Source organism: Peromyscus californicus, unplaced genomic scaffold (assembly GCF_007827085.1).
Source record: "Peromyscus californicus insignis strain IS unplaced genomic scaffold, ASM782708v3 Scaffold_7__1_contigs__length_154581171, whole genome shotgun sequence".
Lineage (NCBI taxonomy): Eukaryota > Metazoa > Chordata > Mammalia > Rodentia > Cricetidae > Peromyscus > Peromyscus californicus.
The window spans coordinates 48541767-48565548 of record NW_026294595.1 but is presented as its reverse complement, the minus strand read 5'-3'; the positions used below and the strand labels follow the sequence as shown (position 1 = coordinate 48565548).

At 43.4% G+C, this 23782-nt stretch overlaps 1 protein-coding gene and 1 non-coding gene across 3 annotated transcripts in view; one reads left to right on the top strand and one right to left on the bottom strand.

Annotated features, from left to right (window-relative positions):
- Positions 1–23782, top strand: part of Slc25a12 (solute carrier family 25 member 12) — a 189011-nt gene that overhangs the window by 78243 nt on the left and 86986 nt on the right. Inside the window, exon 1 of one of the 2 annotated variants that reach the window (XM_052726699.1) lies at positions 22932–23069. The exons of the other annotated variant lie outside the window; for it this stretch is intronic. Within the exon in view, the coding sequence (XP_052582659.1) occupies positions 23058–23069 (12 nt within the window). The 5' untranslated portion in view covers positions 22932–23057. Of the gene's footprint in view, positions 1–22931; positions 23070–23782 lie in introns of those variants that run through there. 2 annotated transcript variants of the gene reach the window in all.
- Positions 3073–3180, bottom strand: LOC128102801 (U6 spliceosomal RNA). Its single transcript, XR_008215549.1, has one exon. It is a non-coding gene; the product is annotated as a U6 spliceosomal RNA (small nuclear RNA).

The following is a 23782-nucleotide window of genomic DNA, read 5'->3' as shown; positions in this document are numbered from 1 at the left end:
ACCATAGGAATCCTGAGATTATAGGCACGTGCTACTGCTCCCTACATGCTGGGGACGTGAACTCAGGTCCTTATTCTTGTGAGGCAAGTATTTTCACACACTGGGATAGCTCCCCAGCCCAAAGGCGCTTCTCTCTTCAGAGTAAAAGGTCATATTACACTGTAAGGAATTAACTAGCAACTATATATCCGCTACAGGCAGAGTGTATATAGACAAAACAATTTTTACCATCCTGCCTGAAATCTGTAGAAGGCATTTTTAAATATAGTATAGGAAATATGGTCAGAGGAGAGTGAGTGTAGGTTGGGATGATAGCCCAGTCAGCAAAGTGCTTGCTTTATAAGCATCAGGATCTGAGTTCAATCCCCTAGAACCCCCACACACAAAACCCAAGCTATAATTTTGAAGCAGGGAATAATCTACCTTTTTACCCTATCATTTCTATAACAGATAGATAGTATAATAAAAATCCTCAAATTTTTATCAATATACAAAAATCCAAGTCAATGTAAAATATTTAAGACAAGTAGTTGCTTTTTCGGTTTAAAAGTAGATTCAATAATCTACCCTTTTATCCTATGTCTATATCCTCCCCCTTTTTTTTCAAAACAAGATCCCTGAGTCTAATCTCCTTTGTTCAGCTTTTTTTCTGATCATTACCAATAACAACTTGTAACCAACCCTCCTAAATGATAATAAATATCCATAACCCACTGAATGACAAAAACCACCCACCCCACCTCTTGGGAATGTGGACATCCTGTTCTTAAAATTACTTCCTGCTGTCTGGGGGTGATGGCATCTTTAGGGAATCCTGAAAATAAAATTGGGATAATTCGGCCCATGTCCTCTCATCTGAGTCCTCAATGCCCGGCATTCAGTAGACACTTAACATGTTCATGGTGTGGCTTATCAGATAAAGGTGCTTGTCTCTAAGCTCAACAACCTGAGTTTCATCCCTGGAACCCATATGGTAGGAGAGAATCAACTCTTGCCAGTGGGCTGCTGACTTCCACACTTGCTGTTCCACACAAACATGCATACACAAATAAATAAATGCAATTAAAATTTTTAAAAAATGTAGTTTTCCAGCCAGGTGGTGATGGTGCATGCCTTTAATACCAGCACTCGGGAGGCAGAGACAGGTGGATCTCTGTAAGTTCATAGGCCAGCCTGGTCTATGGAGCAAGTTCCAGGACAGCCATGATTGCTTCATAGAGAGACCCTGTCTCGAAAAACCAAAAAATAAAAATTAAAAAAAAAAATGTAGTTTTCTTCCATTCTTATTTGGTCAAGTCGTTTGTCCTTTCAAATTCTCCAGTTCTTTAGTGACTGTATGGAGGTCAGATAAAGCAGCCTCCCTCAGGAGTTGCTGTAATTTGATATTTGAACGTTGCCTGGGTTTGAGCTCCGTTTTTTCTAGGTGACTGTCTAATCCAGTTTCCTAGTGCCAGGAGCACAGCCGTAGTGCTGCAGTTTCTTTCCCTGGTGTTTGAAGTTATTTAAATGGAAAGTGTTTCTTACATCTTTAGAAAGCCACATCCAGCATTTTGTGTGAACCTAAGTAACAATAAAAGTTTAGAACTTGCTGGGCGGTTGTGGCGCACGCCTTTAATCCCAGCACTCGGGAGGCAGAGCCAGGCGGATCTCTGTGAGTTCGAGGCCAGCCTGGTCTCCAAAGCGAGTTCCAGGAAAGGCGCAAAGCTACACAGAGAAACCCTGTCTCGAAAAACCAAAAAAAAAAAAAAAAAAGTTTAGAACTTAAAAAAAAAATTGGGATAATTGTCAAGTCCTCTCTATCATTTGTTATCCAGTCTCTCTGTAATGTTCCAGAAAGTGCTGGGCTTGTCTCAAGTCCTGGCTAGAGTAGTCTGTGAGCTGGATCATCTCAGCCAGCCACCCTGAAATTGTCCTGAGCAGTTTCTAGTCCAAAGCCAATCTCTAAGTGGTGTTTGTCAGCTTGCTGGTGTTATCATAGCACAGATGGAATCATGTCATTGTGGGGCCCCATCCTCCTTTTGGAGACTTCATAGATCGAATTAGGCCAGATTATTCCTTTTCTTGGTAATTTTTTCTAGGCTGTTCTCCCTTCTTCTTTGGATGCTGATTTGTCCAAAAGTTTTCAATTTCCTCAAGATGGTTGTTTTTATTTTCTTGGAAAGACAAAAACAAAACCCTGCCCTAACCCTAACTTGGGGAGTTTCCCTTTTGGCAAGTTATATCTGATCAAATGCATTTGTTACTCTTTTTTCTTTTTGAGTTTATAAATATATAATTTTCAAAGGCAATCAAAATGTATATAACTATTGAATTAAATTTATCATGTCCAATAGAATGTAAGATTAATTAACTGTTGTAGCTACTTTTGCTGCTAGGGTCTCCACTGTGCTAGCTGTAGTAAGCAATTATGAAACAGTAATCCCAGAAACAGTAGCAGCGGTGGCCGCCTCTGCTATAACAGCAACAACAGCAGCAGCAATGTCAAATTCTCTTCTGGAGCCTGTGGGACAGGACACAACTCCAGGAACACCAACCGCCAAGGCCCATTTTTCTTGATTCCAGCACGACTTAGGCTGGCAGCTCTTCTGGAAAATCCAAAAGCATGGCTACAGTTCCTAGGCTTATGTTAATGCTTGCCAAAACTGGCCATATTGGGCTCTCAATCCCCATTGGCATCGGAAGTGGAGAGTTTTTCATTAAGGCCCAATAGGTCTCTGTCATGTTGGGTTTCAGCAGCAGTCACAGGGTGAACACAGCACTCAGGAATCCAAAGAGGAACCTCATTGTCCTGAGGAAAGACATAAACAGAACCCCGGGCCACACCAATACCAGATCGGGTCTCCTTCAAGTGCTAGTAGAAAGATCCTTCCATTGTTCCAGAGGGTGATTTGCAACAGGAGACCTCCAGTGCTTATCTGCAATGGATACTCCAGCAGAATCCACCCATAAAAAATTTAAAATATATAAAACAAGGGAAAGAATAGAATGTGGAGAGGAATGATGAGTCCCCAGTTCCCCCTTTTTTTGTTACTCCAGCAAAATATGTTTGTTTGGATCCTTTTTAAACAGTTCAGCATTTTGTTTTGTTTTGTTTTATAAGCATGTCATCCTTGCGCAGGGGCCATGCTAATCTTCTCTGTATCGTTCCAATTTTAGTATATGTGCTGCCGAAGCAAGCACCAGTTCAGCATTTGTTACTCTTATAAGTTAGTTTAGATTGAATCATCCCGAACACTATGGGTTTTTGTTTGTTTGTTTTGTTTTGTTCTTTGTTCTTTTTTTTTTTTTTTTTACAATAGGCATTAGGTCTTTTAATTGCTTTGGGAAAGAGTTTCCCCCATGGTGACAGGAAACAACTAAACCAAATTTTACATAGGGACCTACAAGAGGCCCCCTAAGGTGTTTCCCATTGGCAAAGGTTATATCCTATTTGTCCCTTGTTGATATGCATTCATTGGTCCAAGGTTGGCCTTTGCCACACCTTCTGCAAACTCCAGAAGGGCGGGGCCTTTTGTTTGGATTATTCCTAGAAAAAAACATTGTTTCTAGGAATGCCCTGTCTACAATCCCTTTTTCAGTGACCTTATTTGCCACAATAAAAACACCTAACATTGGGTGGCGATGGCACACTCTGGGAGTTCATGGCCAGCCTGGTCTACAGAGCGAGTTCTAGGACAGGCTTCAAAGCTACACAGAAAAATCCTGTCTCAAAAATAAAAAATAAAGAAAAAAAACCTAACATGTTGATTTTTCTTCAAGCCTCTGGAAATCACCTCTCCTATCCAAGCATTATCATGGTTATGAGATTCAATATTGACTGTATCTTGGATCCATTCCTCTATGGGTGCTGATCTTGCTTTTAAAGGCCTAATTACCCTTTTGCATTGTGAATTAGTATTTTCAAAAGCCACAGATTCAATTGTTATTTGTCTAGCTTCTGAATTTGGTATCATTCTATTTACAACTGAGGTCAATCTTTGTTAAAAAAAAAAAATGTATCAGTGAAGGCTCTTTTGGGCCCTGTATAACTTTAATAAATGACTTCCAACTTCTTCAATTCCATCCCAAGCATTCAAAGCTGCTGCACAGCACAGAACCAGGGTGTGGTCATCATATAGAGATTGTCTTTGAACATTGGCACAATCGCCCTCTTCAAGAAGTTGGTCTTGGGAGATTTCCATAACTCTTCATTGTTCAATGGTCTTAGCCTCATCTTTCCACCAGGTCCTCCACTGTAACTGACAACCAGGCTCCAATACTGCTGTAACCAAGTCTCTCCAGTCTTGTGGGACAATTCTGTTATTAGTTGACAATGAATTTAAAATCTGCTTCACAAAAGGTGAATGCATATCCTATGAAACTATTGCTTCCTTAAATCTCCTTAAATCTAAAATTTCCACAGGAATCCAGTCAGCTCTGTCACAGCCTTGAGGATGTCTGTCACTTGGCAGTTCCTATAAGGTAAGTAGATAAAATAAACTTAAAGGCATTACAAATTTCTGACATTTGGATTTTCTCTCCTTTTTCTTTCTTTCTTTCTTTCTTTCTTTCTTTCTTTCTTTCTTTCTTTCTTTCTTCCTTCCTTCCTTCCTTCCTTCCTTTCTTTCTCTCATATCCTATGCATGGGCATATGGCCTACTACTTTATTTGTTTGTTTGTCTGAAATATGTATTTCTTGCTGGCCTGGAATTTACTATGTAGACTGGGATGGCCTTAAACTAACAGAGATCTGCCTGCCTCTGCCTCTCTCCTAATGTTGAGAAGAACTGTATCAGCAAGGCTGTGATAAAAATATTGACAAAAGCAACTCAAGGGAGAAAGAGCTTATTTTGGCTAAATGTTTCAGGATATAGTCTATAATGGCAGAGAGATATGTCAACAGGAACTGGTCCCATTCTAACCAAAGGCAGGAAGGGGAACAAGATGAGTGCTCATGTGTGAGCCTTGTCCTTTGTACACAGTTCTTGACCTAGTCCAGGGAATCGATGCTGCCTGTATTGATCTCACTTCCACATGATTAAGGTTATCCCCCACAGACATGCACAGAGGCTAACTTGATCTAGATAGTCCCCCATAGGTGTGCACAGAGGCTAACCTAATCTAGATGATCCCCCACAGGTGTGCACAGAGGCTAACCTAATTTAGATGATCCCTTACAGGTGTGTCTGGAGGCTTGCCTAATAGATGATTTAAAATCTGTCAAGTTGAGACTATAAACCATCATAAAAGCACACTATTTGTACTTGATCACAAAATGACCATCCAGGATGACTGCTTTACTCTTTGAAACGAGACCCACAATGTGCATTCTGAACTGAGACCATCAATCTTTGTAGCAAGTGTCTTTACCTGTTGAGCCATCACAGGCTCATAATGATTGATTGATTGATTGCTGCTGTTTATTTCCACTTTTTATAGAAAGGCCTTGGTTAGATTTAGTGGTTATGATGGTTTGAAAGAAAATAGCTCCCAAAGGGAGTGGCACTATTAGGAGGTACGGCTTTGTTGGAGGAAGTATGTCACTGTGGGGGTGGGTTTTGAGGTCTCATTTGCTCAAGTTTCCCTCAGTGTGACAGTCAGTCAACTTCCTGTGGCCTGCATATCAAGATGTAGGGCTTTCAGCTGCTCCAGCACTATGTCTGCCTGCACACTGCCATGCTCTCCATCATGATGATAATGGACTGAACCTCAGAAAATATGTGAGCCATTCCAATTAAATGTTTTCTTTATAAGAGTTGCCATAGTCATGGTGTCTCTTCACAGCAATAGAAACTCTAATTAGGACAGTGGTGCATGCCTTTAATGCCAGAACTCAGGAGTCAGAGGCCAGAGACTCTCTGTAGTTAGAGGTCAGGGCTAAATAATGCGACCCTGGTGGTGGAGTGGGGGGTGCTTTAATATGTGGAGAGGGAGACAAAATCTGTTCCTTAAAAAGTGAACAAAAAAACTTTTTTTCAAGGTTTCATGTAACCCAGGCTGTCCTTAAATTCACTTCTGGTCTTTCTGCCTCTACCTCCCAAGTGCAGAGATTATAAAAGTATGTACTACTGTGACTGACTTAAAAATAGTGAAAACTATAGGAATTCCTTCTGAAACTTAAAGAAAATAAGATTTATTTTTATGTGTATGAGTGTTCTGCCTTCATGTATATATGTGCACCATGTGTGCCTGGCATTCTCAGAGGTCAGAAAAGAGACTCTGATTCCTTGGAATTGAAGTTAGAGATGGTTGGGTGATTAGTACAGTGGGTTGAGGCACTAGGAGAGGTAGGTATTGAATGACTGGTACAGTGGATTAGGTAGTACATTGAGAGAGTCAAGGAGCAGTGGTGATTAGTACTAACAATCTTGTTCTTTTTTTTTTTAGTTTTTCATAACAGGATTTCTCTGCATAACCCTGGCTGTCCTGGAACTCTCTCTCTGTAGACCAGACTGGCTTTGAACTCATGGAGATCTGCCTGCTTCCACCTCCCAAGTGCTGGGACTAAAGGCTTGAGTCACCACTACCTGAATCTTGCGCATCTTATCTCTGGGTTCCCACAAGCAAGAATGAGACCATATAGTCCAAGGCCAGTGCCACATTTCACCTCAAATGAGGCTTTTGTATGATCTCATTTCTCCACAGTTGGCTTCATTGAGGCCAGCTATTTCTGGGACCTACTGCTTTGACTTATTAAGGAAAGTCTGCTTGTCACAGAAGGGATGCTTCTCTTCCTGATCTGTCCTTAGGTTGTGAATCACGACCTTCTCTACTCTCAAGTTATGTACTCCTTGTGTTAGTCAAAATGCTGTAGAGGAATTGGACCAATAGAATTTATATACATATATATTTTATAAAAGAGGACTGTGCTGGATAGTTTTATGTCAACTTGACACAAGCTAGAGTTATCTGAAGAGCATTTTGACAACAGTCATGGAGATACCAAGTTTGGAGTTTGCCCAGTTGGTTTTCGGTCTTGCTTTGGAACAGTATTTCCTCATTATGTTCCCTTCCCTACATTTAAAAATGGTAATGTATATCCTATGCCATTATATATTGGAAATATGTGATCTGCTTTTTGATTTTTATCCCTCCCCCTTTTTTTTTTAGTTTCTCACGACAGGATTTCTCTATGTACTTCCCATGGCCGTCCTGGAACTTGCTCTGTAGACCAGGCTGGCCTCGAACTCATGCAGGCTGGCCTCGAACTCATGGAGATCCGCTTGTCTCTGCCTCCCAAGTGCTGGGATTACAAGCTACAGCCCAACTTGATTTTGATTTTACAGTTAAGAAATTGCATGAGGGCCGGGCGGTGGTGGCGCACGCCTTTAATCCCAGCACTCGGGAGGCAGAGCCAGGTGGATCTCTGTGAGTTCGAGGCCAGCCTGGGCTACCAAGTGAGTTCCAGGAAAGGTGCAAAGCTACACAGGGAAACCCTGTCTTGAAAAAAACAAAAAACAAAAAAACAACAACAACAACAACAAAAAAAAGAAATTGCACGAATCTCAGAACAGACTTTGACCTTTAGACTTTTGAATGAGTTTGAGACTGTTAGGGACTATGAAGACTATTGAAGTTGCACGGAATGCCTTTTTTCCATAATGATATGGCTACAAGCTTTTGGGGGCCAGGGAGTGGAATGTAGTAGTTTAAAAGAAAATACCCCCGTAGGGGGTGGCACTATTAGGAGGTGTGGCTTTGTTGAAGTAGGTATGGCCTTGTTGGAGGAAGTGCGTCACTGTGGGAGTAGGCTTTGAGGTCTCCTATGCTCAAGCTCAATTAAGAAAATGCTTCCAGCCGGGCGGTGGTGGCAGCGCACGCCTTTAATCCCAGCACTCGGGAGGCAGAGGCAGGTGGATCTCTGTGAGTTCGAGGCCAGCCTGGTCTACAGAGCTAGTCCAGGACAGACTCCAAAGCTACAGAGAAACCCTGTCTCGAAAAACCACAAAAAAAAAAAAGAAAAAAGAAAAGAAAATGCTTCAATAAGATTGGGTTGTAGGCAAGCATATAGGATGTTTAAATAGTTGGGTGGGAAGGTATTTGCTTAATGATTGATGGGGGAGGGCCCAGCCCATTGTGGTCTGTGCTGGTGGTCCTAAGATCTATAAGACAGCAGACTGAGCAATCCATTAAGAGCAAGCCAGTAAGCGGCATCCCTCTACAACCTCTGCATCAGCTCCTGCTTCCAGGTTCCTGCCCTGTTTGAGTTCCTGTCCTGACTTCCTGCAGTGATAGGTTACAATACAAATGTAAGCCAAATAAACTCTTTCCTCTCCAACTTGCTTTTCAGTCATGGTGTTTCATCACAGCAATAGAAACTCTGACTAAGACAGGGACTTGGGTTGTGTCTTAGGGTTTCTATTCCTGTGAAGAGATATCAAGACCACATTAACTCTTATAAAGGAAAATATTTAATGGGGTGGCTTACATTGGTGGCATGTAGGCAGACATGATGCTGGAGAAGGAGCTGAGAATCCTGCATCTTTATCCACAGGCAACAGAAAATGAACTGAGATACTGGGTATGGCTTCAGCATATGTGAGACCTCAAAGCCCACCTTCACAGTGATACACTTCCTCTAACAAGACCACAGCTACTCTAACAAGGCTACAACTCCTAATAGTGCCACTCTTTTGGGGGGCCATTTTCTTTCAAACCACCACAGGTTGGCAAACCACTCAGTAGGGGCTAGGAAGCCAACAATGGCCATCTGTGCTTTGGAGAAGCTGAGAACCTAGAAGTCCATGAAACTGGATGCCTTGGCAGTCATTCTGGCGTCAAAAGTCTGGATGATTTCTAGATAATGGCTGATCTTCTGTCCAGGTCAGAAAGATTAAGAACCTTCAGGAAATTCTTAACTTGTCCTGATGTTCTAAACACTCGATCCTGAAAAGACTTCATAAATGAAAATCCATACCCAAATGTTACAAAAGATATCAAAAAAATTGAAATTGGAAGGGCTGGGGAGACAGCTCTAAATGCTTGTTGCTTGAGCATGACAACCTGAGTTTAATCCCTAGCATCCATGTTAAAAAAAAAAAAAAACATGCATGGCCATGCATGTGTATAACTTCATCGTTAGAAGGCAGAGATGGGTGGACAGCTGGAGCTCACTGGCTAGCCAGCCTAGCCAAAAATAGCAAACTTCAGGTTCAATGAGAGATGTTGTCCTAAGTGAGTAAGTTGGAGAGTGGTAGAGCAGAATACTTAATAGTCTCGCTGGTTCCTGCAGGCACATATATTCCAACTCCCACACACATGCATCCACATGTATTCAACACACACACACACACACACACACACACACACACACACACACACACAAACAAATTCAAATTGGAGTTGGAAATAGAATAGGTTGGGGTAGGTTGGGGTAGATGATTTCACATCAGGTGGGCCACAAGAATCTTTACTGGATGGATTGCTCAAAGACCTGTTCTCTGAAATATCTGCAATATTAACAATTATATGTATGGACTCCCTGCAAACTGCAATGATTGCTAATAATGGGAAAAGCCAAGCATAATATTCAATTTTTGATGGAAAGGGGAGGAACTGAGGAAACACTATTTAGTCTGCTTCTTTGAAATATTAGAGTGTTAATCTTTGAAAAACAGTGACAAAAAAAACCCTACCCACAATCTATATGTTCACAGAGGGTAGCCAAGAATCCATCATCCGAGGTAGGTTTACGAAAAGCAATCATCAACTGAACTTACTGTAAACCTTAAACAAATAAATCACAGAAGGGAGTAAAATAGTAGGTTTGGAAAGGCACCTGATCAGTGCTGACCTCACATGAAATTGTGATTTAGAGATAATTCAATTATCTGGACTCAGCTTTGTCTAAAGTATTCAGATTAGTGGGTACACTTATACTTGGCGTGAATATATTTTAATTTCTGAATCATTCACTTAACATTACTTAATAAACTAGGTGTCACTTTTGCTTTTCTGTGGCCAGGTTACCAAGGAACATGAGCTGGATAGAGATAGAAACATGAGTCTTTTCTTTTTCTGTCATAGATGCTGCCTCTGCATTGTATTGAATATATCTCTTCCCAGACACACATCCTGTAGATTTCACAGTTTTCTAGTTTTTAAAGTTATTTAAATTCTAGCCTAGATTAATTAAAAACTTGGTTGTTTTGAAACTTCCCCCACTGCTGGCCAGTAGTGAATAGCACTGGCTGCTCTTGCAGAGGACCCTGGTTCAATCCCCAGCAACCACATGGTGGTTCACTATCATCAGTAACTCCATTCTCAGGTCATCCCATGCCCTCTTCTAGCCTCCACAGACAGGCAAAATACTTTGTGTGTGTGTGTGTGTGTGTGTGTGTGTGTGTGTGTGTGTGTGTGTGTGATGTGATATATATAATAAAAATAAGTAAAATCTAAAAAAAACAAAAAATGAGAGAGAAAGAAAGAAAGAAAGAAAGAAAGAAAGAAAGAAAGAAAGAAAGAAAGAGCAAGCTTGTATTGGGAGGGAATGGGGCAATAAAGAGCTGGAACAACAAGGAGGAGCTGGTGACAAAGGCCAGTAGCCCTACAGACCCATCACTATGCTTGCATTGTTCTCCTTACAACAGAAACATGGACCTTGTGAGTGCATGTTAGCTGTTAATAATTGCTTTCCAGCCAGTCATGGTGGTGCACCACATGCCTTTAATCCCCACACTCAGGCAGCAGAGGCAGATCTCTGTGAGTTCAAAGCCAGCCCGGTCTACATAGTGAATTCCAGGACAGCCAGAGCTACATAGTGAGTAGGCTGGATAGTTTTATGTCTAGTTGACACAAGCTGGAGAGTCATCTGAGTAGAAGAAACCTCGAGAAAATGCCTGCATAAGATTGGGTTGTGGGCAAGCCTGTAAGGCTTTTTTGTTGTTTTTCTGAGACAGGGTTGTTCTGCATAGCATTGACTGTCCTAGAACTCAGCTCTGTAGGTCAGACTGGCCTTGAACTCCTAGAGATCCACCTGCCTCTTCTGGGATTAAAGGTGTGGCGTTTTCTTAATTAGTGATTGATGGGGGAGGGCCCAGCCTATTGTGGGTGGGACCATCCCTGTTCTGGTGGTCCTGAGTTCTATAAGAAAGCAGGCTGAACAAACACGAAGCATTCTGTGACACTATGCAGTATCTTGAACACATATGAGACCTCAACGCCCACCTCCACAGTGACACACTTCCTCCAAGAAGACCACACCTACTCCAACAAGGCCACACCTACTCCAACAAGGCCACACCTCCTAATAGTGCCACTCCCTTTGGGGGCCATTTTCTTTCAAACCGCCACTTAGGCTCTCGCTATGTTGCCCCTGCTAGCCTGGAACTCACAGAGATGCATCTGCCTCTGTTTCTCAAGTGCTGGGTTTAAAGGCATAAATCATCATGCCTGACCTAAAATAAACCTAACGCAAACAAACAAAAAAAAAAAAACAACTGTTCACAGAGAATGGGGCATTGAAGGGTTGGGATGAGGAGAGGAATTTCCATGTGAGTAAAAAGTCTCCAAGTCACAATCTACACAATGTGTCCGACTTCCTGCTCTCTTGTCACTCATGGTGACAGACAGCATAGCAAGAGCAAGTAATCATCGTTCTGAACTCTGCGACTGCAGTACTTCAGGATGTACTGTCGCGATGGTTTGAGCCCAGTTTGAGAAGCAGTTAGTGAATTAACTTAGGCACTTTCTCAAAAGTGCGGGCAACAACTTTGTGCCTAATTGTGTGAGTTGAGATATCTTTCACAACACAAACACTAATGCTATAGGACATTAAGTGGAGAGGTTATCCCCACCCTCAATTCCTGTTTACTTCATTTTCATGTACTTTTTCATTTTCCTCTCTCTCTGTCTCTCTCTCTGTCTCTGTCTCTCTCTGTCTCTGTCTCTCTCTCTCCAAGGTTTCTCTGTGTAACTCTGGCTGTCCTGGAACTTGCTCTGTAGACCAGGCTGGCCTCGAACTCAGAGATCCACCTGCCTCTGCCTCCCAAGTGCTGGGATTAAAGGCGTGCGCCAGCACAGCCTGGCTCGCGTACTTTTTCTTCTACAGTGCCATTGCCCTAAGGTGGAATCATACTATCAGGACAGCTGGAGACGGAATCTGGAGAGAGCAGCTTTGAGACCTTAAATTCCAGTCAAGTTTTTCCTTTGGTCTCAGTTGCCCTTCTTTCCGGTTAGAAGGACACTGACCACTCCCCAGACCTGTCCGCTTTGCTTCCTTTACCGCCAGGTCTAACTATCACCCTTCACCTGCTTCACACTGCTTCCCCAGAATGGTCTAATTCCAGTGCGCTCACTTATTGTTCTGATCTGGCCAATTGGTTTTGCTTTCTTTTTCAAGCTGAAGTCCCACTGCCCGAGACCGGCCTTGGCCTTAAACTTGTAATCCTTTTGGTTCATTTTCTAGACAGTCAGGATCACAGGCACTTGCTGCTGCACTCCGCTTGATCGGTACAATTTGATAGGGATTATATTGTTGTTTCAACATACTTTTTTTTTTGAGTTAGGGTCTCATGGTACCCAGGCTGAACTTCTTATATAGCTGAGGATGACCTTGAACTCCTGATCCTCCTGCTTCTACCTCCCAAGCCCTGGGATTGCAGGCATACGGCACAACACTGGGCTCATTCTTCTGTCATACTTCAGAAAGAATTTCCGGTCCTGGGAGATGGCTCAGCAGATAAGGGTGCTGGTTGCCAAGCTCCGCAACCTGAGTTGAATCTCTAGGATTCGCGTGGAGGAAGGAGAGAACTCCTGTAGGTTGTCTTCTAACCTCCACATGAACTTAAACACACACACACACACACACACACACACATAAATAAATAAATAAATAAATAGAAGAAGCTTTTAAGAAAGAATTTGTGATATACATCAGTTCTTACTTCCTTTTCTGAACGTTTGCTCCCCCACTCTGTGTGTGTGTGTGTGTGTACACACTGGTTAGTTTTTGTCAACTTGACACTAACTAAAGATACTTGGGAAGATGGACCCTCGTTGAGGACTTGCCTCCGTTAGATTGGGTATGTCTTAAGCATTCTCTTGATTGTTAATTGAAGGAGGAAGGCTTAGACCACTGTGGGCAGTGCCACCCTGGGGAGGTGGTTCTGGGTTGTGTATAAAAGTAGCTGACCGCCAGGCGGTGGTGGTGCACGCCTTTGATCCCAGCACTTGGGAGGCAGAGCCAGGCGGATCTCTGTGAGTTCGAGGCCAGCCTGGACTACCAAGTGAGTTCCCGGAAAGGCACAAAGCTACACAGAGAAACCCTGTCTTGAAAAAAAAAAAAAAAAAAAAAAAAAAGTAGCTGACAATGAGCATGGAAGCAAGCCAGTAATCAGCATTCCTCCCTATTCTCTGATTCATACAGAGAAGCAAACTAAAACGCTTCTCTTTCTCTCTCTGGCCGACTTTCGAGTTTCCCAATACAAACCTGCCTCCCTCTCCTTTTGGAAACTTCTTACTCCGAGGGTCAGTCTCATCTTATCACCTTTCTTCTGGCTGAGCAATCCAAGGTCACAATGCCCCTTGCAGAATCTTGCCTACCAAAGCCTGAGGTTCTCGATCTAGAGTTACACCCTGGGGACAGTCCAATAGGGGAGCTCCAATTTAGGCTTCAGACAGCATGCCTGGCTCCTCCTGAGGCTACGCAGAGAAGGTTCTACAAGCTTGCTTTGGTTTTCCTGTGGGTCGTGTTTAGACTAAACACACACAGCTACCCAAACATTGCCGCTGCCCAACGGCATACAATTATTGTCTGAGTCTGTGGGAAGGAAAACACTTTCCCCTCCTTAATGCAACGTAATCTTCACAGATTCTCCTGCCCACAAGGGGGTGTGTTGCTTGCCAGGTAGTTTCAGTTTTATTTCCCTCCCCTCCAGCAAAGTGAGAAATCTGTCAGTGGTTAAGAAATAGGTCTTGGAACTGGAGTAATAGCTCTGTGGTTAAGAGCACATAGCACACTTGCAAAGGGCCTGGGTTCGCTTCCTGTGGGGTCCCCTTTTCCCTCACAGTCTGTTGGCCACCAGTCCATGAGGAAGAAGGAGCAGAAGCCGTGACAGAGAGCTTTGCACAGCCTGTGAACACAATGGAAACAGCCTTCCAGGAGACATCTTCAGTGAGGCGGCTCAGCTTTATTCCAGAGTGCAGGGGATATGTAGGATTGGGGACTGTAGCAGGTGAATCACCTAATTTGCATTAAATGGCACCCTCCTATCATATAGCTGGACTAATAACAGCATGGCCCTATCAAAATAGCTAGAGAATATCACCTAATTACCATCTGGGCAGGAGCAAGGCAAGAGCATTTGCCGGGGACTGTGTCAAGGGTCGTCCTTGAGATAAGTCGGGCATCCAGGCCTAGAGATATTCTCCAAATAAAGTTAGATAGAGAGCAGGAAGCCCTTTCTGGGGAAGGGGTGTCCCTCCATATTGTGCTGAGCTCAGAGAGAGCTGTCAAGCCATGGTAGACTGCAACTTCTGACCAGCAGGACCTCCCAACAACTCAGCACCCACACTAGGAAGCTGGACTGCCTATAACTCCAGCTCCAGGGGATCCAATGACCTCTTCTGTACTCAGAGGGCACCTGCATGCACACATGTATATACCCCCACACAAACATACACATAATTAAAAAACAAATCTTAAAAAAGAAAGAAAGAAATAGGTCTCATTACTATTTCTAACCCAGGAACAGGATTATGTTATAGCTGGTTATGTAAAGACTTGACACAATTTCCCCTGACACGATTATGAAAATTTCCAGAAAGTTGTAATAATGAAACAAATATTTCAGTAAACTCTTAAATGCTCCATCAGTTCGATATGCCCCATATATCTATATCTCTATTCATTCATAAGTATTTCAGATGTGGTGCACATGCCTTTAATTCCATCTCTTGGGAGGTAGAGGTAGGAAGATATTTGTGAGTTTGAGGCCAGCCTAGGCTTCATAGTGTGTTCCATGTCAGCTAAGGCAATATAGTGAGACCCTGTCCCAAAAATAAATAAAAATATAAGATACAACACTTCACAGAATTGCTTTGTTATAATTCAATATTTTTTCATTTATTTTCTCTTGAAAACTTTACATGCATTGGTAATGATGTGCATAAACCTTAAGTGTACATTCTATGAGCTTTGAAAAATGAACCCAAACCCTAGCAAAGTGTAGCCTGCTATTACTACTCCAGATACATCCTTCAGGTCTCTTTCCTCTTAATTACTCTCTCCTGGTCATCACAGTTCTGATTTTTTTCCCACAGTACCTTAGCTCTGGCTGTCTTAGTGGCTTACATAAATGACATTAGTCAGTGTTAGCTCTTCTGTACAGTACGATTCTGTGTAAAGCTTTTACCAACACCTGACATGATGACTTTCCCTCATCCATGCTGCTGTCTCAACACTCTGCTTCTTCATCTTCTTCTTCACACAATTTCTGAATGATACTCCATTCTGAAATGTACCATACTTGAGCATTTAGACTATTTCTAGTTTTGGGTGATTATAAACATCCCCCCCCCCTTTTTAATGTTTTTGAAACAGGGATTCTTTGTGTAGCCCTGGCTGTCCTGGAACTAGCTAGTCATGTATGTACCACCACACCCAGCAGTTGCAGGACTCTTAGTAAATATATAGATATATTTTTTTCTTGATTAAATATAGAGAGATAAAATTGGTGAATCATAGAGTAGGTGCATATTTAGTTTTTTTTTAAGATTTTATTCTTTATTTTTGTGGGTATGGGAGTTTTGCCTGTGTGTATGTCTATGTACCATGTGCATGACTGGTGCCCAGGGAGGCCAGAAAAGGGCACTGGATCCCCTGGAACTGGAGTTACAGGTGTCTGTGAACCACTGTGTGAGTGCTGGAAATTCAACCCAGATCATCTACAAGAGCAGCCGGTGTTCTTAACTGCTGAATCATCTCTCCAGCCCACATACAATTTAAAAGTGACACATTTTCTTTAGTTTGGATCAGGTCCAAAGCATCTTGATGGGTTTCTTGGAGGAAGAGAGTGAAAACAGCATCTAAGTCAACCCCCAGGAGTAGGGGGAGTAGGTGGCTGAAGGACTCAGCAGGATGTTTGTCCTACCAGCTATACATTTCTTTTCCTGGACCGAGGATGCGCACCCCACTATTTTCATTTACTTTGTGGGTCTGAGCATCTAATTCAGGCCCTTGCACGTGCTGGCCCAGCACGCTATCTGTGCAACATCCTAGCCCCGCCCCGTTATTACCTAGAGCTGCCTTCCCATCTGACGCATGACAAAAGGTTCTCGTTGTTGAGCTTGTTGTTGGTTTGCTTGTTTTTTTGAGACAGGGTTTCTCTGTGTAGCCCTGGCTGTCCTGGAACTTGCTCTGTAGACCAGGCTGGCCTCGAACTCACAGAGATCCACCTGCTTCTGCCCTCTGAGTGCTGGGATTAAAACACCACTCGGCCAACGAAAGATTTTTTTTTAATGCCAAATGCTGTTTATTGAAGGAGGGAAGAGGTCTTAAATACAGGCTTACAGCACAATGGGAGAACCCCAGAGGAAAGAAGTTCACTACTGATGTTTTACAATCTTGCATCTAAGCTGTTAACACCCATTATGCAGGATATACAAACAAGGAACTTCCCTTAAGCATTCAGGAGGGTGGAACCCGGCAGGGAATTAGCATAGGGAGGATATCAAGGTCAAGGTCAGCAAGCAAGGTGACAGTTACCCAAAGGGGGGGGCAGGGACCTACAGGTCCCCCATTTACTAAAAAATGAGCTTCTGACGTCAGCAGGTCACCTTACCCGTCATAGAGACACCTGCCCAGGCCACACAGGGGCTCCGTCTTAGGTTGGTGAGCGCCCCCCAGACATTACCTGTCTCTGAATACTCATTATCATACAGGCTCAATCATATGTGAGCTAGAGAATAAACTGCTGCCAAAGATCTCAAAGTGGCACTGGGCTTGCAATCTGTGTGTTCGACATAGAAAAGACCAACAGAGGTCCTATCCCACCCATAGCCAGTAGGCTAAAGGCAATTGAGCCATTCCCTTCCTTAATGAGCCTTACTGCAAATTGGAGTCCTTGTAAGATGGTATCCCAAAACCAAATGGAACTTGAGTTTATAAATTTATAATTTTCAAAGCCAATCGAAATGTATATAACTATTGATTTAAATTTATCATGCCCAATAGAATGAAAGATTAACTGTGGTAGCTACTTTTGCTGCCAGGGTCTCCACTGTGTTAGCTGTAGTAAGCAATTATGAAATGGTAGTCCCAGAAACAGTAGCAGCAGTGGCTGCCACTGCTGTAATAGCAACAATGGCAGCAGCAATGTCAAATTCTCTTCTGGAGCATGTGGACATCCACTGGCATGGATACAACTCCAGGAACACGAACCGCCAAGCCCCATTTTTCTTGATCCCAAGAAACAGGGTTTCTCTGTGTAGCTTTGCATCTTTCCTGGAACTCACTCTGTAGCCCAGGCTGGCCTTGAACTCACAGAGATCCACCTGGCTCTGCCTCCTGAGTGCTGGGATTAAAGGCGTGTGCCACCACTGCCCAGCTGGGCTTTGAGGTCTCTTATGCTCAAGCTATAACCAAAGACTCAGTTCACTTCCTGTTGCCCGTGGATCAAGATGTAGGTCTCTCAGCTCCTCTCCAGCACCATGTCTGCCTGCATGCCACCATGTCCCATTGTGATGATAATAGACTAAATCTCTGAAACTGTAAGCAAGCCTAATTAAATGTTTTCCTTTATAAGAGTTGCCATTGTTATGGTGTCTCTTCACAGCAATAGAAACCCTAACTAAGACAGGTTCTCAGCACCCACATGGTAGTTCACAACTGTCTGTAACTCCAATTCCGAGGGATCTATTGTCCTCTTCTGTCCATTGCAGGCTCCTGCATGCGTGTGGTGCACATACATGGAGGCAGAACTCTCATACACACAAAATAAAAATCTTTAAAAAGAAGACTATACGAAGAGTTCTGTATTACTTTTATCTCCTCTCATATATTTTGTGAATTTTATCTGAGAGGTTTGTATTTTTTTTTTTTTTTTTTTTTTTTTTTTGTTTTTTCGAGACAGGGTTTCTCTGCCTAGCTTTGCGCCTTTCCTGGGACTCACTTGGTAGCCCAGGCTGGCCTCGAACTCACAGAGATCCACCTGGCTCTGCCTCCCAAGTGCTGGGATTAAAGGCGTGAGCCACCACCGCCCGGCCATGAGGTTTGTATTTTGATATATTATTAGATAATAAATTTTTCCTTAACTGGTGATCATTAGCAATTGATGTAATAGTAAATTTTAATTTGTTAAAACTTCTGCTAATAGTATTAGCCAATTATTGCATCAGAATGACAGTTTGAAAGTGTTTTCATGATAAGAACTCTGTTTATCTGGGCAGTGGTAGCGCACACCTTTAATCCCAGCATTTGGGAGGCAGAGGCAGGTGGATCTCTGTGAGTTCCAGGACAGCCAGAGATATACAAAGAAACTCTTGTCTCAAAAAACAAAGAGAGAGAGAGAGAGAGAGAGAGAGAGAGAGAGAGAGAGAGAGAGAGAGAGAGAGAGGAAACTGTTTAAAAGAAACCTAATTTTACTATGTGTATTTATATTATATAATATGATGTGATACAGTATGTATATAAGGGACTCCAGAGATGAATCCATGGTTAAGAGCACTTGTTGCTCTTATAGAGGACTCGAGTTTGGTTCCCACCACCCATATCTGGCAGCTCATAACTTCCTATAACTCCAGCTCAGGAGATTTGATGTCATCTTCTATATTCAATGGGCATCTGAACTTATGTGCACAGTCTTATGCACAGACACACATATATACATAAAATTTGAATCCTTAAAAAATATGTATATACATATATGTGTGTATAAACACAGACACACATTTATGTATATATGTATATACACAGAGCTAGTTCCAGGACAGCCAGGGCTACATAAAGAAACCCTGTCTTGAATAACCAAAATAAAAACCAAACCAAAACAATAATGTAACTGAAGTTATCCTGTGTCCCGACCTGCCGGCAGTCAGGACAAATCTCTCCCACTCGCATCCCCCAAGTAAACACATAGAGACTTATATTACTTATAAACTGTATGGCCATGGCAGGCTGCTTGCTATCTGTTCTTATATCTTAAATTAACCCATTTCTATAAATCTATACCTTGCCACATGGCTCGTGGCTTACCGGTATCTTACATCATGCTTCTCCTCCTGGCGGCTGGCAGCATCTCTCTGACTCAGCCTTTTTCCACCCAGCATTCTCCTCTCTCCTTGTTCCTCCCACCTACACTATCCTTCCTGCCTGGCTATTGGCCAATCAGCGTTTTATTATTAATCAATCATAGCAACATATATTTATAGCATACAGAACATCCCATAGCACAACAACAAAAAACAAATAATAATAATAACACCAGCCACCAAAAGCTGGGGAAATTGTGAAAGGAGATTCAAAAGCACTCCCACAGAACAGAGAATACAAAGCTAATCAGGAAGCTGACTCTATTGAACCACCCTACACACAGGGCTGCTACATGCTGGGTATTCAGCATTTGGGAGAGGTATTAGGCAGGTTATTAGACATGGCTGATCCCCTCTGCAGGGGACTATTGTGATCTGTCAAACAGGAGAGTAGATACAGTTAAGATGTGGTAGTTTCCTGTCCTGTGGGTATATGACCAGAAGTAGGATCTAGAGTACATATAAACTTTTTTTTTTTTTTTTTTTTTTTTTTTTTTTGAGACAGGGTTTCTCTGTGTAGTTTTGGTGCCTGTCCTGGATCTCGCTCTGTAGACCACGATGGCCTTGAACTCACAAAGATCCACCTGGCTCTGCCTCCCGAGTGCTGGGATTAAAGGAGTGCACCACCACCGCCCGGCAACATATAAACATTTTTAATTACACACATATATTATTTTAGTTGCACATATACATTTTTTTTTTTTTTTTGGTTTTTCGAGACAGGGTTTCTCTGTGTAGCTTTGCGTCTTTCCTGGAACTCGCATTGGAGACCAGGCTGGCCTCGAACTCACAGAGATCCGCCTGCCTCTGCCTCCCAAGTGCTGGGATTAAAGACGTGTGCCACCACCGCCACACCACCTGGCTTCTTTAGGAATCTTTGTACTGGATTCCATAATGATTCCACTAAATTCCAAGAATACCTTCGTCTCTGAACCAAGGTTTAACTTGCTGGCTTTTTATCTTTTTCGATAATAACAGTCTTAACAGGCAAGAGGTGATAACTCCCAGCACTTGTTTCTTGGCCTTTCCCTGGTGGTACGTGATCTTGAGCTCCCTTTCTGAGTGCCCACTGACCATTTTTATACCATTTTTAGAGCAATGTCTCTGCAAGTCTTCCACTCACTGTTTGGTTGGGATCTATTTGCTATGAGGTTGTATAAGTTTTGTCAATATGAATCGTGGATATGGACAATCTGAAAACGTCTTTCCCCAGGCTGGAGGCTGCTCTTTTCCTCCTTTGCTTTATTTCACTGTACAGAAGCATTTTAGTTTGATGTAGGCCCTTATTTTGTTGCCGTCGTAACCTGAGCCTTGGCTTTGGCATGCAAGAAATGATGGCCAAAGACGATGTCAGTGAGCTTCCTCCCATGCGTTTTCTCCTGGGAGCATTATGGCTGCAGGTCTTATGTTTAGCCTTTAAAAATGCATTTCGAGGGAGATTTCTGTGCATGGCATAAGGCCCAATGTCACTCACATGTGGGAACCTGGCTTCTATCACTACTTGCACCTGTTTGTTTTTTTTTTTTAATTTAAAGGAACATGTCTCATTTAAGAAAGAAGAGAAACCTCATGCTGAGGTTGTGGGTAAACATGATCTCAAAATGTCTGGAGAGCTGGCTTTTACTTGACTCTACAATTTCAAATATCCCAATATTTACTGATAGATGCAAGTATTCGGGACATGAATATGACTTTACGAATTAAGTAGACTTAATTTTAACACTATAATGAGAACAATTAATTAGAATCTCATCATTTCTTTCCCACCTACAAAAAAAACATGTCAAGTGAACTAATGATCAGGTTTGAATACGTAAACTGTGTTTCTAAAAAACAACAACAACAAAAGATATGCTGGGTGGTGGTGGCACACGCCTTTAATCCCAGCACTCGGGAGGCAGAGGCAGGTGGATCTCTGTGAGTTCGAGGCCAGCCTGGTCTACAGTGAGTTCCAGGACAGTCAGGGCTGTTTCACAGAGAAACCTTGTCTTAAAAAACCAAAAACAAGCCGGGCGGTGGTGGCGCACACCTTTAATCCCAGCACTCGGGAGGCAGAGCCAGGCTGATCTCTGTGAGTTCGAGGCCAGCCTGGTCTACGAAGTGAGTTCCAGGAAAGGCGCAAAACTACAGAGAAACCCTGTCTCGAAAAACCAAAAAAAAAAAAAAACCAAAACAAACAACAACAGCAAAAAAGACTTATACACTTGACTGGCCTCAAATATTAAAAACTAGCACATAAAGCCCATAGCTAGTGGGTAGGAATACAGGCAGACACCATCAGTTCGTGATGAATTCTCTTGTGACAACCCAGTGGATAACAAATGCTGCTACAACGCTTAAGTATGACTGAGCAAGGTGGACATCTACAGTATTTAGGATTTCTGTTTAGTTTTGTAACTTTAAACGGTCTATGATAACGGTGGCAAAGAAGGTCTTGCAATAAATAAACTGTCTTTGTGTGTGTCTGTATATACACGTATACACAGACACACTTTACATATATTTATATTTATATACACACTTTACAAATAGGATCATGTCTAGCGCAGGGAGAAGCTCAGTAAATGTGTGAATGAGTATCAGTATATGACCTAATAGGATCTTTTCTTTCTTCTCTTTAATAATTTTAAAACTTTTATCTTCTTTATTAGAGTGCATATGCACACCTGCCTAGCTTAAGTGTGGAAAATAAGGAGTTGGTTACCTTTCCCTCCTTAATGGGTTCTGAGGGTCCTCAGGCTATCACCTTGTGTGCCCCTCCCTTTTCTCTCTCTCCCTTCCCCTCTCTCTCTCCCTCCCACCTTCCTTCCCCCTCCCTATTTCTTTTCATTTTTCTTTTCTCTGAAGACATCTCTTACACATCCCAGCCTGGCCTCTGCTTCTGTGCATTCTGATCATCCTGCCTCCATTTCCCAAGTGCTGGGATTACAGGCGCATACTACCAACCTTAGACTTCTGTGCTGAGCTTGGGTTTACGCGATGCCGGGGATGGAACCCAGGCTTCCTGCTTCATGCATGTTAAGTAAGCAATTTACCAACTAAGCTACTTGCCTGGTCCTCAGATATCTTAACGGCAAGATGAAGTTTTAAGACATTATTTTGGCTTAAGGCAAAGCCGGGAACTCAATGAAGAATTGTTTTGTGTTCTTGTAGAAGTGAGAGCCAGCATAGTGCCAGCCCCAAGACAAATGAAGTTGTTTTCTATATACATCGCACAAAGGATTTGTGTGGCTAAGAAAGTGAAGCGCGTCTATTAATAAACTATTAAGACTGCTCCAAGGAATGCCAATTCAGGAGCATATTTCTAAAGTTATGTTTACTTAGCCCCCCCCCCCCCCACCAAAAGCCCTAAGTAGATAGTTTCTAATCTTTTTATTTTTTAGTCAGTATTTGTCACTAGTTGTCATTAACTCATTATTAATGGTCCAAGCGCTCAGACGCTTCCAAACCTTGCCCAATACAGGCCCCAAGTGTTCCTTTAAGCCCCAAGAGGGAACCGACTTTGGCTGAAGCCAGTGCCCAAAGCCACACCCACTGCCTGGCCTTGGGACTTGGGGCTAGCCCAGCGGCGCTTCTGCTCACGCGTCGTCTGGGATCCGGCGGCCGGAGCTCCGGTGTCCCCCGCGAGAGGTGGCAGCCCCGCTGGCCGGCAGATGGACCGACGGGGGCCTCTCGGTGCGCACCGCCGCGCTCTAGCTCATTTGCATATAGACGGGCGCGGCGCCGCGACAGGAGAGAACGCGGGCGCGGCCCCGGGCCGTGGCGCGCGCGCGCCCTGACAGCTCGGGCCCTGCTCGCTCACTCGCTCGTTCCCGGCTTCCGAGCACAGCATGGCGGTCAAGGTGACTCCAACTCTCTGCTGCTGCCTTTATTGCATAAGAGACGTTCCAAGGGCCCCGAGTGCAGCCCCCCGCCTCTTTCCGTTGCTTTCTTTGCCTGGTTCTTGGCCAGCGCGTCCCGGGGCTCTAGATTGCGGGTGGAGAGCTGTGCGGGGCTTGGACCGGAGAGAAGAGGATGCCCGGCTGGGGGAGGGGAAGGAGGAGGGATCGTGAGTTGGAGGGGCTCGTGAGGACCACGGTTGGGAGGAGGAAAAGAGCAGTGTTTTGCCCTAGGTACATGGGATTGCGAGCACAGAGTTGGAGAACATAGGAGAGAGAGAGTGAGGACAAGCGGACAGGAAAGCCGGGGATACCCAGGGCATCCGCGGTGGGGGAGGGGGTGGGTGTTGTCATTTGGGGCCTCAGTACAGCCCAGGGCACTGGTTGACATTTGCGTGGCAGGTTGCAGGATGTCGAAAGTATCCATATTTGTGGCAGCTCTCAAGGTTTAGGTTGGATGGAGAAAGGGTCGCCAGGATGACGATGTGCGGTTACTGTTTTCCATAAGAAAGGCTGCTAGGCCCCGGGTATTAATTTGGGTGTTTTACGTCTCCTGTTGCTCCACTCCTGAGGCTCTCTGGGTTTACAGCTTGGTGGTTGCTACTGTATAGCTAGTAGATGTGGAATAAAGCAGACGATTATATTACTTGGTTTCCCTTTCCAGTTCAGAGGAAGTA